At 36.1% G+C, this 12,893-nt stretch overlaps 3 protein-coding genes across 5 annotated transcripts; 1 reads left to right on the top strand and 2 right to left on the bottom strand.

Moving 5' to 3' along the window:
* Positions 1–330: 330 nt before the first annotated feature.
* Positions 331–2,717, bottom strand: LOC18040570. 2 transcript variants are annotated; one of them, XM_006434605.2, is made up of 7 exons: positions 2,547–2,717; positions 2,388–2,456; positions 2,168–2,284; positions 1,999–2,073; positions 1,640–1,774; positions 746–887; positions 331–593 (listed from the first exon to the last, which is right to left on the bottom strand). In XM_006434605.2, the coding sequence occupies exons 1-7, from the start codon at positions 2,706–2,708 to the stop codon at positions 433–435; spliced, it is 861 nt and encodes a 286-aa protein (XP_006434668.2). In that variant the 5' UTR covers positions 2,709–2,717; the 3' UTR covers positions 331–432. The 2 variants fall into 2 exon arrangements, with proteins under 2 accessions (XP_006434668.2, XP_024040178.1); XM_024184410.1 differs by lacking the exon at positions 2,168–2,284.
* A 179-nt stretch (positions 2,718–2,896) lies between these two features.
* On the top strand, positions 2,897–5,414 carry LOC18042486 (E3 ubiquitin-protein ligase RNF170). The gene is made up of 5 exons (XM_006434607.2): positions 2,897–3,044; positions 3,179–3,384; positions 4,226–4,327; positions 4,960–5,011; positions 5,095–5,414. The coding sequence occupies exons 1-5, from the start codon at positions 2,954–2,956 to the stop codon at positions 5,205–5,207; spliced, it is 564 nt and encodes a 187-aa protein (XP_006434670.1). The 5' UTR covers positions 2,897–2,953; the 3' UTR covers positions 5,208–5,414.
* On the bottom strand, positions 5,265–12,430 carry LOC18042361 (phosphoinositide phosphatase SAC1). 2 transcript variants are annotated; one of them, XM_024185143.1, is made up of 16 exons: positions 12,220–12,430; positions 11,915–12,119; positions 11,637–11,802; positions 10,882–11,104; positions 10,542–10,618; positions 9,924–10,111; positions 9,697–9,794; positions 8,917–9,050; positions 8,324–8,810; positions 8,082–8,203; positions 7,766–7,876; positions 7,431–7,640; positions 6,924–7,115; positions 5,965–6,076; positions 5,488–5,730; positions 5,265–5,354 (listed from the first exon to the last, which is right to left on the bottom strand). In XM_024185143.1, the coding sequence occupies exons 1-16, from the start codon at positions 12,403–12,405 to the stop codon at positions 5,352–5,354; spliced, it is 2,757 nt and encodes a 918-aa protein (XP_024040911.1). In that variant the 5' UTR covers positions 12,406–12,430; the 3' UTR covers positions 5,265–5,351. The 2 variants fall into 2 exon arrangements, with proteins under 2 accessions (XP_024040911.1, XP_006434669.1); XM_006434606.2 differs by lacking the exon at positions 5,265–5,354 and having other exon boundaries at positions 5,370–5,730.
* Between the last annotated feature and the right edge of the window lie 463 nt (positions 12,431–12,893).

Consider the following 12,893-nt stretch of genomic DNA (forward strand, 5'->3'; position numbering starts at 1 on the left):
AATTTGTTGGGGTCGCGGGACAAAATGTCAATTTATTTGGGGTAGGTTAAAATTTTCCCAAAAAAAATCTTAAAATAAGTATTAAGCCAAGAGAATAAGAAATAAATTAAAACATATTGACGACTGAAGTCAAGTCACGCTAAAACTTCAAATGGAATAATAAAACAACTCCTTACTTCACCTTTGTTGTGTATAAACCCTGGTCTCTTTCTCTTAACTAACATTTCATTCCTCAGCTTATCAAAAAAAAAAAAAAAAATTCATTCCTCATATTTTACAAGTGAAACATTCTTTCAAAGATTTAAAGAACAAATATAGAACAAGAAGAAATCAAAGAATCACTTTTCTTCACTACGGCATAGTACACAGTTACATAGTTACTGCATCTCTAATCTTCACTATGGCATAGTACATAGTTACATAGTTACATAGTTACTGCATCTCTAATGCCTGTATTGCAAGCTTGGCAGCAAGCATGGAAATACTCCCTTTAACAAATTCCAATGAATTATTTAGCCTCTGCTTTGTGTCCCTTAAATCCATTGCTTTTAACTTCTCTTGTTGCAACTTCACCAATTCTGACTGAGTTGATCCTGTCATAACGATAAATCCACATTCAGGTCAATATATATTAGGCAAGTTAAATGTTTTGTCCAGTACAATCCTCTTGAATGAATAAAATATATATACATATACATGTACACTCATAGTTATTAAGGTCATGAGCTGAAAGAGACAAGCTTGCCTGACACAGGTTGAAATGCGGCGAAGGATACACGCTCAGGTAATGATGGAATGAAAGCTTCATCACAATCTAAGGATGGTTGCTTCTCAGCCCATTGCAGAGAGTTCAGAACATAAGTCTGCATAACTGCTTCCTTGGGAGCCTATTTAATCGAGATAAATAAGCATACAACTCCTATGCACCACAACAGTGGACAGTGGTATGTGAAAGAATTATTAATTGATTATTGCATAAAAAGCGCCCGAAGCCAAAACATAAAAGCATTATTCTACCACATCAGTATTTGTCAAAACCTTTTATCAGAGAGAATCATCACACTCCTTTTTAAGATAGACTGGCCCGTAAACAAATTGAGATGGAAGAAAAAGACTAACCTTAACCATCCATTCCCAATGAAATGCTTTGGCTGAGTAGGCTAGTTTGGAACAGAATTATCTAGCTTGATTTATATGCTTGGTGATAGATATTAATCATCTCATTATTGCTGCAGCTGTGATGACAGCACCAATGCCCTCAGAAATTACTTATGTTGATAATCTTTAAGTATGAGAAGTCTAGTCGAGAACATTCTTTGGTTATCCCAGGTTTTCAGTCTTGCACATCTATGAGAAGAACATCATGGTAAATCAAAATCTTTAAGGTTCTTCTTATACATGAAAGAATTTATTTTTTGTCTCTCTTACCATTTTTTGTCTCTCTTACGAAACTCTCGAATAATTTGACAAGGTTCTATCTCTAAAAACCCTTGTTTTAATCACTAATTTATTACTTCTCGATCCAAACTTTCTTTTAAAGGCAACATTTGCATTATGTTTGGTTGCAAAAACATGCACATGTTCACACATGCACGCCCCAACAAACACAAGGAAAAAGACAGAGAGAGATGCACTATACCTTCAGTTTGATTTCCAAGCTATTCAAACTGTAAACAGCCTCCTTCACAGACAAAACTTTTGAGCTTACATCACTTGGACTGGCTGAAGTAGTGTCCTGCATCGGTATGACTTCACCTTTCAAGAAAGGATCTGCCTGCAAGTTAAAACAGGAGTCATAAGTCATTATTCAGAGAAAACCTGAGAATGTTGAGTTAATATTTTTTCGAAATAATATTTGCTGAGAAACCAATCAATTGAAACAAAAATTTCAAAACATTCATTAGATAAATCAACAACATAATTAGATCCACCAAAGTGTGACAGCATACTGATGGAAAGCTGAGGCGAACCACAAAATAAATTTCAAATTCTACTCACCTGAAAAAATTTTACTATCTTGACACGCCCAACTCCTCTTATAGAGACTAATGCTCCAACGTCTAATCGCTCAACCTACAAGTGCATGAACAAAGTTAGATCGTAAAATGCTTGCGCCTAACTGTCGGAGTCTGAATTGAAGTTGTCAATTTTGGCACAGCTAGCTTACATTTTCTATAAGAACCAAACAACCACATCTTGCAGCAAATGATGCTTCGGTAGCATATTCACTAATAGAAATAGGATCCAACACAAAATACACAAAGAGTTTCTTCCTTACTAAAGCCTGCCACCACACCCAATAGAAACAGAGGTCAGAAATTATTCTAGTTCTAATATTTCGACAAAATTAAATCAATTTCAACAAAGAGAGATCAATATGAAAGTACCTCTTCGAGCAAAGCAAGATATCTGGCTTCATATAAATGAAGTATTTTACTCTCAGATGGAACAAGAACCTGTAAATTGATCTCATAAAATAAAATAAATACATTGCTATTAAACTAAGTTAAAACAAACATGTATAATAAGCGAAGCAAAATAAATACCTCATTGCTATTGAAAGGAAGAAGAGGAACCACTAAAGAGGTTGCATTGACTTTGAGAGCGGAACGGAGTCGTGCTCTTGTGGTGGAAAGCTGACCGGCAAATGGGTAGGGCTGGTGATGAGTCACAAAGAATGGGCATGAGACGCACGAGAGACTCTCCATGTTTCAATCTTTTCTCCTATCTTTAACCGCAGATTATTGTTAAAAGTGGCGCCAAACCCGGGTATTAACTTTAGGCGACCTAAACTTTTCATAAATTTCAAATATAGACATGTTTTATAATTATTTCAAACAGGTCCCTCCCACCGCCCTACTCCTACATTTTGTTTTAAGGGGGGCAGGGGGGTTTCACCCTCACTTGATCAATCGTTTAGAGAAAGACGGAGTGGACCAGAGAAAGAGGAGGAATGGAAGGGCCTCCATGCGGCGATGTCTGCTCCGTGTGCCATGGAAACTTCAACGTTCCTTGCCAAGCAAATTGCTCTCACTGGTTTTGCGGTGCTTTTTTTTTTTGATCAACTTTTTTTTTTAACAACCAAAAAAAAAAAAAGAAATTTGATAATTGTCGATAAATTGATTGATTTGAGTGTGTGTGTGTGTGTGTGCTTTTTTTTTTTGTCGTTTTGTAAAAGGTAACTGTATTATGCTGGTATGGGATCATGGATCAACACTTCAAGCATGTAGATGCCCTCTGTGTCGTCGTCGGATTACTTTGTTGATTCCCAATGATGATTCATTAAGACAACGCCATGATCCTGCCGTTGGTGATATTCTTCAAAAGGTTGAATCCTACAATCGTATTTTTGGTGGGCCCACAACTGCTAATGGTCTCTTCCAGGTATCATTATTATAGTTACAGTATTCCCTTAGCGTCACTCAACTTGCTGTTGCAAACTCTTCGCATGCCTTTGGTATATTGCTATTTAACTTTTTTATGCGGATTTGCCGAGCAAACTAATGTGCATTTTTCTGGTGTTGAGGGTAAGATGATTTGGGATGTGTTTGTAACTGTTGCCCTTCTGCTGAACTTTGAAAACATAGCAAATTAAGTGTATTATAAGCACCTGAAATTTTTTACATATAATAAGTTAAACTTGTCTGGCCGGAATCTTGATCTGTAATTGGTAGCAAAGGCAGTGACCAGAAGGTAGCAGATCTAGTTCTGGTTCTACTGGTGAGAAATTATGGTTTTTACTAAATTTAGGATGTTATTTGAGTGGCATTAGTTAGTTACTTGTGTGGTACTATTGTTGAGGCCTATAATGAAAGTTTCTGTTGTTGACATTTAGCTTTTTGAAAAGCATGACTCCCCTAAAAGTGACTGGTCAGATATTTGATTTTTAGTTTCCCAGTCAGATCTCCGTATGAATCCCCCCCCCCCCCCTCTCCTCTTACTTCCATATAATTGTTCTCAATGGCTCATGTAAGTTACTGTATTGTTTTTGTGCTAAATTTTATTATTTTTGTTAACTCCTACTTCTTCTCTATAAATAAATTTCCCTTCAACGGTAGCTGCCTACTTGTTTATTAAGTTGAGGAGAGCTGGTTAATATAGCAAGTTGCTATTAGGTGCATCACAATGTGTGGCACGCACTCTTTTCTCATTCATTTTTGATAGATTTCACATTTAGGCAGCCTGTTGTTAACTATAATTTGATAGTTGCTTCTCCTGTTTTCAGAGAATTCAAGACCTTCCTTTTCTACTGCGGAGATTGGTGCGGGAACTGGTGGATCCTCACAGATCGCTTCCTCTTGTCATCAGAGCCCGTGTTTACATTGCAGTAAGTAATTGAAAAATAAAGATTGTGATAGTATTTTACAGTGTAGTTATCAACTCAATTAGAAAACCCCAGGCATGCTTCTAGCTATATATATATATTTTTTTGGCAAGCAATACAGATATTAAAAAAATTTCGTTTGCTAAATACATTTCGTTACTTTTTTCTATCTATGAATGGGCGGGTCATACATTTAAAACTTTGACAGAAAATCTCAGTATATCATACATTTAAAACTTTGATAGAAAATCTCAGTATAGACTTGGTGTTAGTTGAATAGAAAACTCAGTGAAATTAGGGCAAAAAATTTGTAAACATTAGTTGCAAAATTGTAAATGGCAATATGAACATTATGCAAATTTTACCATTCTGATATTGCAGGGCTTGTGATACGTTTGTGCTACCCACTTTTTCTTTCATTGTTTTGACTATTATTTACTTATGATCAAGTAATTCAGCGAGTTATAAGCCGTACAGTTTGATGAACATATTGGGCACTAGATTTGTGTGGTCTATGATCAAGTATATGCTCAAGTGTGTTATCAGATCTGGCGCTAGTGCACTGGGGAGATTTATTGGATCTTTCTCATTTTCTATTTATTTCCACAGATTCTCACTTTTTTTTCTTACCTCAGATGATATTCAGTGCTGTCTACATATTCAGCCCTATAGACATTATTCCAGAAGGTATTTCTGTGGTCTTACATTTTATTAAAATGTGCTATCTTGACAACACTAATATGAAATCGACTGTTGGTTTGAATCCACAGCGCTTTTGGGAATAGTTGGCTTATTGGATGATCTCCTAATTGCGCTCTTGTGCTTTCTCCATGTTGCTGCCCTCTATCGAGCTGTCCTGTATAATCGTCATGGCGGGGCATGAATACCGTCCTGGAAGCACAAGATGCAGTTCGTTTGTTCCTTTGGGAAAGCTAAGTTTTGAGAGTTTTGGAAAGGATTTAGACACCCCCCACCCCCTTCCCCGATGGGTCAAGTACATATTCCCAGATTTGTTCTGTACGTCCCTTCACTGTAAGTTGTAACGAATATTGCACTATTAACATCATTAATCAATTGGGTTTGATTACACAAGCTATTATTCTTCACAAGTTAGCATGGAAACAATACCAAGAAAGAAAGAGGGGAAAAAAAAAATTTCACACCCTCTGCAGCTTCTCCTCCCCAATCATCCATCTTGACAACTGACTTGGGTCTTCTGCAAACGATTTACATGAGGTGGGGATAATCCCAAGATTCGCACCAATTTGCTCATACTCACTGAGAGCTGCAGCCATCTCAGCTTCAACAGCATGATCGTCCACCACATCAATTGTATTCATTCTAAGAACATCAGCATAGTACTTCTCCCTCTCATGATCATGTTCGAAGGGTTCCATTGCTGGGCCCTGTATGCGATTCCAACATTTGAAATATGAATAATGATAATGATAACAATGAAAATAACTGAACAACGGTGACATTTCTTCTTTTCATATTCTTCAAGGGGAAAAGTTTATACATAAAGTGAAAAGCAACACCATGGAAAGATGTTGAATATCAAGAATTATGTAGCAAGATATAGAGCTGGCACTATATCTTCAAATGATTTGCAACGTATCAAAGAGCCTACATTCCATTACCTGACACAGTTCAGCATAATGCTTGTATATCTCACTGTTTTCATCTTGATCACCAAGCAGGGTTCCACCGTACCACCCATTGGCTTCATCAGCATAAGTCATTGCAGAATACCTCCAGATACCAAAACAGAAAAAAGGTGTTAAAAGAAATAATCCTGAATAAAATGGAAACTTGAAAAGCATACCCTCCATAAGGTAGGAAACAGAAAGGAGGAAAAAAAGAAAAAGAAAATAAAATTGGCGACAAAATCTACTACAAACAAGAAAACTAAGTGTGTCTCCTTTCAGAATTGTTTTAGTTTAGAAATATCCGATAAGTTTACAGTAAAACATTTACAGCACAATTTAATGTGCTTATTTAGTAACTCACAAACCTACAAATGTACAGTTGTGTTCCCATATCCAGACTCACAAATATACAAATGTACAGTTGTGTTCCCATATCCAGACATTGACACCTAGAATTTGAATCAGAACAGGAAAGTTCCGATATATACAGATTACAGCATTATTCAGGAACTTGTAAGGCCCAAAAAAAAAAAAAGGTGTAGCTCAAAAGATTTTTATTAAATTTTACAAAAAATCTACATTTTCAACCAAGCACGTTTAGTCAAAACGCTTATCAAATTTCACAAATCAATCGCCAGTTGTGAATGTAAGAAACGACATATAACATGGGTCCTTTTATACAAGCCTAATGTATGCTAACTACAGCCAGTTTATACCGAAACAATCAAGCTGCTACCTAGTACTAGCATGCAGCATAGAAAACACAGTGATGCCGGCCTATGATTTGGTGCTCAAAGCCATTGTCATAGAGTTCAAGTTTTGGCTCATGACAAGCTGGTTTCTAGGCCAGCCTAGCTACTAAAAAACTGATTCGGATTGACCCCAAAAAAAAAAAAAAATGCATTGGATCCTTCCTTTGAAAACTGGGATTGTTTTACGGATAAAATTACCTTTGGAAGATATCCTCATCGTTAATGTCATCGGCAGAAGACAGCCAATTCAAGTCACAAAAGTTATCACCTCTCGTCTCCCTATGAACTTCCCGATTTGCAGTTTCATTTGTAGTTACTTTGGCGGCAGCCCCACTTCCTTCAAGCTTTCTCTGGCCAAATAGCCAATTTGGACTCTTCAGCTGAATTTCACTGCCAAAAAAAAAAGAGAACTTTTAATCCAGTACTACTCGTGGAGTTCACTTTATATATAGACGTGTGTGTGTGTTGTGTTTGGATTTTTCATTTTAGTTCTAGGTTTCAACACAAAAACCCAGAATCCGATAGAAACCATAAAATCTTAATAGAAATCATTGAGAGGTTTTTCTTAAGAGAAGAAACAACTAAAGATCATGGTTCGAATTGGGTTGGTTCAGCATTCCTGGATTATCATCTAATCAAATTCTGAAACTTCAAATGATATATCCAAAGTGTCACAAATACAGAATAGGTTAGATGAGTAATTACGCTGCATCAGGTGCCACGCCAGAATTTCCAGCAACACCACCTGGTCTTTGATCAGGTTCACTGCAAAGTCTAACATTTTTTATCGAACTACATGTTCTTTCTATCAATTTATCAAACGAAGTCAACTTCATCCGAGAAAAGTCTTCTCTGCAAGCTGGAATAGGGGCAAGTTTCCTTCCAATTCCCACAGCTTTAGCACTACCTTCCAAACTACAATGCAAGAAAATAATAAGAAAAGAAAGAAAAAAAATGTACAAGAAAAGCAAATGCCTTATTGTGTGTGAGTGTATGCCATATTAAACCTATAGTTAGTTATGGAAAAATGAAATATTTACCATTTCTCAGGGAAAAGGTCATCACCTATCCCAGACACATGAAGATAGTAATCAGAGTCCAATTCCCATAGAGCAGGTTTCCCTTCTTGTGGTTGGAAATATCCCAAAAATCTGTAAAAGCAACAAAAGATATTAGTTTCAGAACATGCACAACATACAAATCGTCAGCAATATTGGAACTACCCAAATCTATACTGAATTACTCAACAAGTTTTATGGGTATATAATGTGCATATAATGTGCAATTACAAGGCCAATGAAGAAGCAATTATACATGTGAAATTAAGAAGAAACTGTAGAAGGTAGGAGTAAGTACAAATTTATTGCATCCTGCTTTTCACCATCAGTGTAGGCATTACTGTAGTATCTCTTGATAGACTTGAGAAATTCCCTAGATTGGGTCGTAGCTTTCCACTTTCCCTGCCTTTCTGGAAACACCTGACACTCATAGCTTACTCTTCTCAACTAAATTAACATAAATGTATATGTGCAAATTTACTGAACTATAAAAGCAGACAAAAATATAACATTAACGTACTCAAGTCAGTGATAACATACCGTGTTATGAGCTGCAGAGCCGCCATATTGCTGTGCAAGAGCATCCCCCATGCTCTGATACATATCCATAAGAGCTGCAGCTATGCTACTATTAGGATTAACTTTGGGCATGTCTGTCAAACCCATTGCATGGAGTTGTCGGCCTAAAGCCGCAAGACCATAAGCATATTGGGCAACATTTGTACGGTCTAAGCAATCAATGCAGTTAGTGCGCAGAACTCCACTTTGGAAACAAGGTGCTGCACCATCAGGACTGTCAGTTTTACTTTGTTGATAAAAGTCTACATCTCTTTCTCGACTGCCGACTGAATTTAAACTCTCATTACAACTTCCAACTCTCGCAAGATCCCCTGAACTGGCTCGCAGATCTCTAAGTTGGCTAGTTCTCTTCTTAGTAATGCAAGATTTACCACTATAGTAGAAACCAGTCAAGTCAAGAGCTTCACTTGCCACTCCACCCAACACAGCTAAAACATTGGCTGACTTGCTGTACAATCAGCAAAGCATTGAAAAAGTTAGTTCAAGCTCATAGATGCTGGATTGTCATTTGGAAGATATTGTGATGATCAAAAGGTGAGAAAATACATGCTTACCTCTTTGCAAACTTGTGAAAGTCCCAGTGAATAAATCGAACTTGGTTTTCTTCTGAAAGAATTGTGTTCAGATATCCAACTGCATTAGCAAACTCACGCCTCAGCATCATTTCTCGAGGCCTTTTCTCAACAGTCTGCATTTTCATATGCAAATGAGCTTCAGAGAAACACTCAAACAATAGAAAGTGATTTAATAAGCAGGTAGGGGGAAGAGATATAAAAGACCAAGAATAGAAAAGAGAGAAAGTTACATATCAACATGTCTTTCTGTGTTTCATTGTGCTCTAGAAAACATAAAATATCAGAAAACACAGACAGTCACCTACCAAGTAATTATATAAATAAGTATAAAAGAAATATCGTAAATCTAGATTCAATTTAAAATAATTTAACTAACTGCTGCGAAGTATGGCCTAATTAAATGTAGTACTGGCTGTTTCATTTTTCCACCACCAACCCTATAAGACAATTTCAAAACCACTGGGATCTGCTGACATTAAAATGGAATTTTCTTTACTAGAGTAACAATGGAAATCTGGTTGAAAATAGCACGTTTTGGAAACTAAATCAATTAAACTCTAGAACAAGCGTCAAAAATTGATGAACTTTGCCCAATCAAAGAAAATTTAGCACAATAATCAACATGTCTTTCCAGTTGGATCTTTATAAGGATAAGATACTTATTCACAGACAAACTCTATATTAGATTACATCAAGTATAACGCTATTTAAAGAGAAACTAAACCAAGCAAGTTTGCACCAAACATAATTTAAAATAACCTTAATTAAATTAAGAACAATGATCGGATTGCCATATCTCTTTGCCAAGTCTTCAAAATGCATTTTGGTTGCCTGATATGTTGGATCATACCTCTGTACTGAAGTCAAAAACAAAAGAAGTTAAATAGATTTTTATAAATAAAACTAGAGATCTAATAAAATTATGATATTTAGTCTCATATTCAAGCAAAAAACTTATGAATGAGGTATCAAATGAATGTTCTTACAGATAATATCAGGCTTTGGACTAAATCTTGAAGCTTCTTGAGACCAGAAAAGGGGAATCGAACCACGCATCTGCACCACAGAGCTCATTTTTCCTTTGCATGACCCAGCCTCCTCATCAAGGACAACCTGCTCTGTTTCAACATCATTTGCAACCCTTCCTCGATCATTCACTCCCCTTTTCAAGTAACTACAGAAGAGACAAACAAAAACTTTTAACATCATTAAAAACGCAATCAGGGCCATTTGCAAAATGTAAAATAATTCCCTGCATTTAAGTTTATTGCAGGGATGATGGTCTTCCAAAATACTCCTAAAAGTAGATGTAATGGAACTTACAAATTACATAGATAAAATTGTTTTTTTCCCCCGGTTTGCTAGCAACCACAAATTAACGGAATGAAGAAAAGAAAAGGAAGCTGAATTAACTAGTTTCTATTGATTAAGGAAGTCTTGTTATCACATGCCCTCCAGTATACCCTCTAAAAATATCAGCCAATTCTAAAACCTCGGTTATTCTAAAAACAAACAACCTACACCCAAGACTTCGAAACCTACACCCAATGCAAAAAAAAGAATAATAATAGTGATAAATGATCTAGGTTCAAACTAGAAACTACCGCGTTCCGGCAAAATGTCGAGAGCGTCTAGAAATCAGAGAAACACTGAAGTCCCTCCCAAAGATGGATAGCCTAATCTGCAATCATCAATCCACAAAGTATTACACCACCAACTATGAGTACATAGAAAGAGCTACATAAGCATGGAAATAAAATTAATTGCAAGATAAAATGTGTAGTTGCAACAATACAAAAAGGGAAAGCATTTTCAATAAAATGCTGCATGAAACTAATTAAATATAACAAACAAAGCGTGATGCAAAAAACATATAGTGGCATTATCAAATCCATTCTTCAATGAAGCAACAGCGGAAGAAGAAGACTAGAGAGACTCAAATACCTGCTTAAAATGCCCATGAACTAATGCGATTGTCCAAATAGTGTTTTTGCATCTCAATCGAATAGGTTGTGTTAAATATGCATTCCAGACAAATATGTTTTCATATGGCATCCCTTCCTCAGCCATTGACAACACATTCTTTTGCAAACTTTGCATTATGGGATAAGTATAACTATAGTAGAAATCTTTGGTCAGATCCACACTGGATAGTAGTTTTTTATACCTGCATCTCAGAAAAAACACCGATAGGAACCAATAAAATGATCCGAAAATTTAGTTAATTACAATGATAGCAAGTCTGAAAATGAGATGCGCGTAAGTAAATACTGAAACAAATTAATCAATAAAATCTTCAACAAAAGAAAAGGAAGTTAAGAATGCAGGTCATAAAATCTACATATAAAGCTGGCAAACTTTTTTGGCTCCCAGTTTTTTCTTTTTCCCCCTAAAATTTCAGGTTTATAAGTTCAATGGAGAGGATCACACCATTTATATACTTTCTTCACGTCAACCATTTCTTCACTTATCTCTTTCAAAGTTCATATTTCAGTTTAACTACAACTCCTATCAGATTTTCAACAGTTGTGTCCTATAAATCACAAACATAATTAAGTTATTAGTATCTCCAATAGATGAACTTGACTTTTTTTTTTTTTTTTACCTTAAAACTAGTACTTAAAAAGAGTTACAACCATTGCTCCAAATCTCAATATTCAAGATTTAACATGAAATAGCAGTCATAGGGATGGAAATACCTGAGCTCGGTTTTGGAATGTGCAACGTCGGATTGGATAGAGACGTGTGGAATGGTAATCAATTGGCTCTCATCAATACTATATATTGCATGACCACATATACATCCAATTTGCCGGCGCTTCGTAACTAAAATCAAATAATACGACTCCAAAAACTTAATGCAACCTAAGAAAAAAAAGAGACAAACAAACAAGACACATTATGAATCAAGGAACCCTATACGAAAATACACTAACTAAACAAGCAGAAAGAAATATGAACTTAACATCAAAATAACCTGCAATCCCAAAAACTTTAGCCACAAAGGTGAGTCCCCCGGTAGCACGATTCCCTTCAGAAATTCGTTGAAGCAAGTTCTTGATTTCCTGTGGAGAATAGACAACTGGATCCTCGCTTATATTTAAATCAGACGGCTCTGATCGATCAATCTTCAATACCCGAAAAAATCTCTTGTTTCTATCACTTCCAATCAAATAGAATCTCTGTTTTCAGAGAAACAAACAACAAACACAATTTCGTAATCAATTATTCAAAAAGTGAATTAACCAAACAGAAGCAGCTTATTGAAAATGAAATTCTCACGGCTCTGGTCTCGTAGAGCTTGAATTTCTCGAGAGAGTAAGAGTTGGGATCGGTCTCCGGCTCATTTGACGGGTGGATTTTGGCGGAGTAAGCAGGCAAATGGGATTTCGCCATCGTTTTGATTTTCTCAAGTCGGAGACAAATTTTTATATATAGTTTTCGACATAGGCGCAAGAGTTGAATCATTCGGATAGTCACAGATTCAGAGTCATTAAGGTTTGGATTTCAAAGCAATAACCTTCGAATTTTCGGTTATTTAATAGCGGGCCGGGCCGAGCTGAGCCAAAACAGTAAAAGTGGGCTTTAATGGCTTAGCCCACGTAAGTCCACCTATCTTTGTTTGGGAAAATGACAATCAAGCCCTCAAGGTTTATCCTAATAAGCAGAGACACCCAAAACTTTCAGGAACATACACGCAGACCTTACCCATGTGAGTGAGGTTCGAATTTCAAATCTCATAGATTTTATCATTTTAATTACATAGTACCAACAACAAGCTCATCAAAATTGAAATCTAAGGTTTGTTCATATTTTACTTATAAATTAAAGTAAATTTAAAAGTGTTTGAGTTTTAACAACAATAAACAATCTAAAACGTGGAACTCTAAGTTTATAAGAACTAAAAATGGCTCCCTCTCTATACAAATTCCCACGAAAGGTTATCACCCAATTTC

The sequence above is a fragment of the Citrus clementina genome, unplaced genomic scaffold (assembly GCF_000493195.1).
Source record: "Citrus clementina cultivar Clemenules unplaced genomic scaffold, Citrus_clementina_v1.0 scaffold_5, whole genome shotgun sequence".
NCBI classification, from domain to species: Eukaryota; Viridiplantae; Streptophyta; class Magnoliopsida; order Sapindales; family Rutaceae; genus Citrus; species Citrus x clementina.

What these genes read in the sequence shown, in the direction of transcription:
- LOC18040570 (XM_006434605.2), bottom strand. Translation starts at nt 2,708, where the DNA reads ATGGAGAGTCTCTCGTGCGTCTCATGCCCATTCTTTGTGACTCATCAC. An exon ending in TTCCTTTCAATAGCAATGAG is followed by an intron (nt 2,457 to 2,546) that starts GTATTTATTTTG and finishes ATCAATTTACAG; the next exon opens with GTTCTTGTTCCATCTGAGAG. An exon ending in GCTTGGAAATCAAACTGAAG is followed by an intron (nt 888 to 1,639) that starts GTATAGTGCATC and finishes TCGATTAAATAG; the next exon opens with GCTCCCAAGGAAGCAGTTAT.
- LOC18042486 (XM_006434607.2), top strand. Translation starts at nt 2,954, where the DNA reads ATGGAAGGGCCTCCATGCGGCGATGTCTGCTCCGTGTGCCATGGAAAC. An exon ending in TTGCTCTCACTGGTTTTGCG is followed by an intron (nt 3,045 to 3,178) that starts GTGCTTTTTTTT and finishes GTTTTGTAAAAG; the next exon opens with GTAACTGTATTATGCTGGTA. An exon ending in CTGCTAATGGTCTCTTCCAG is followed by an intron (nt 3,385 to 4,225) that starts GTATCATTATTA and finishes TCCTGTTTTCAG; the next exon opens with AGAATTCAAGACCTTCCTTT.
- LOC18042361 (XM_006434606.2), bottom strand. Translation starts at nt 12,405, where the DNA reads ATGATTCAACTCTTGCGCCTATGTCGAAAACTATATATAAAAATTTGT. An exon ending in CGACATTTTGCCGGAACGCG is followed by an intron (nt 10,112 to 10,541) that starts GTAGTTTCTAGT and finishes TCTCTTCTGTAG; the next exon opens with TTACTTGAAAAGGGGAGTGA. An exon ending in GCTCTGCAGCTCATAACACG is followed by an intron (nt 8,204 to 8,323) that starts GTATGTTATCAC and finishes TATGAGTGTCAG; the next exon opens with GTGTTTCCAGAAAGGCAGGG.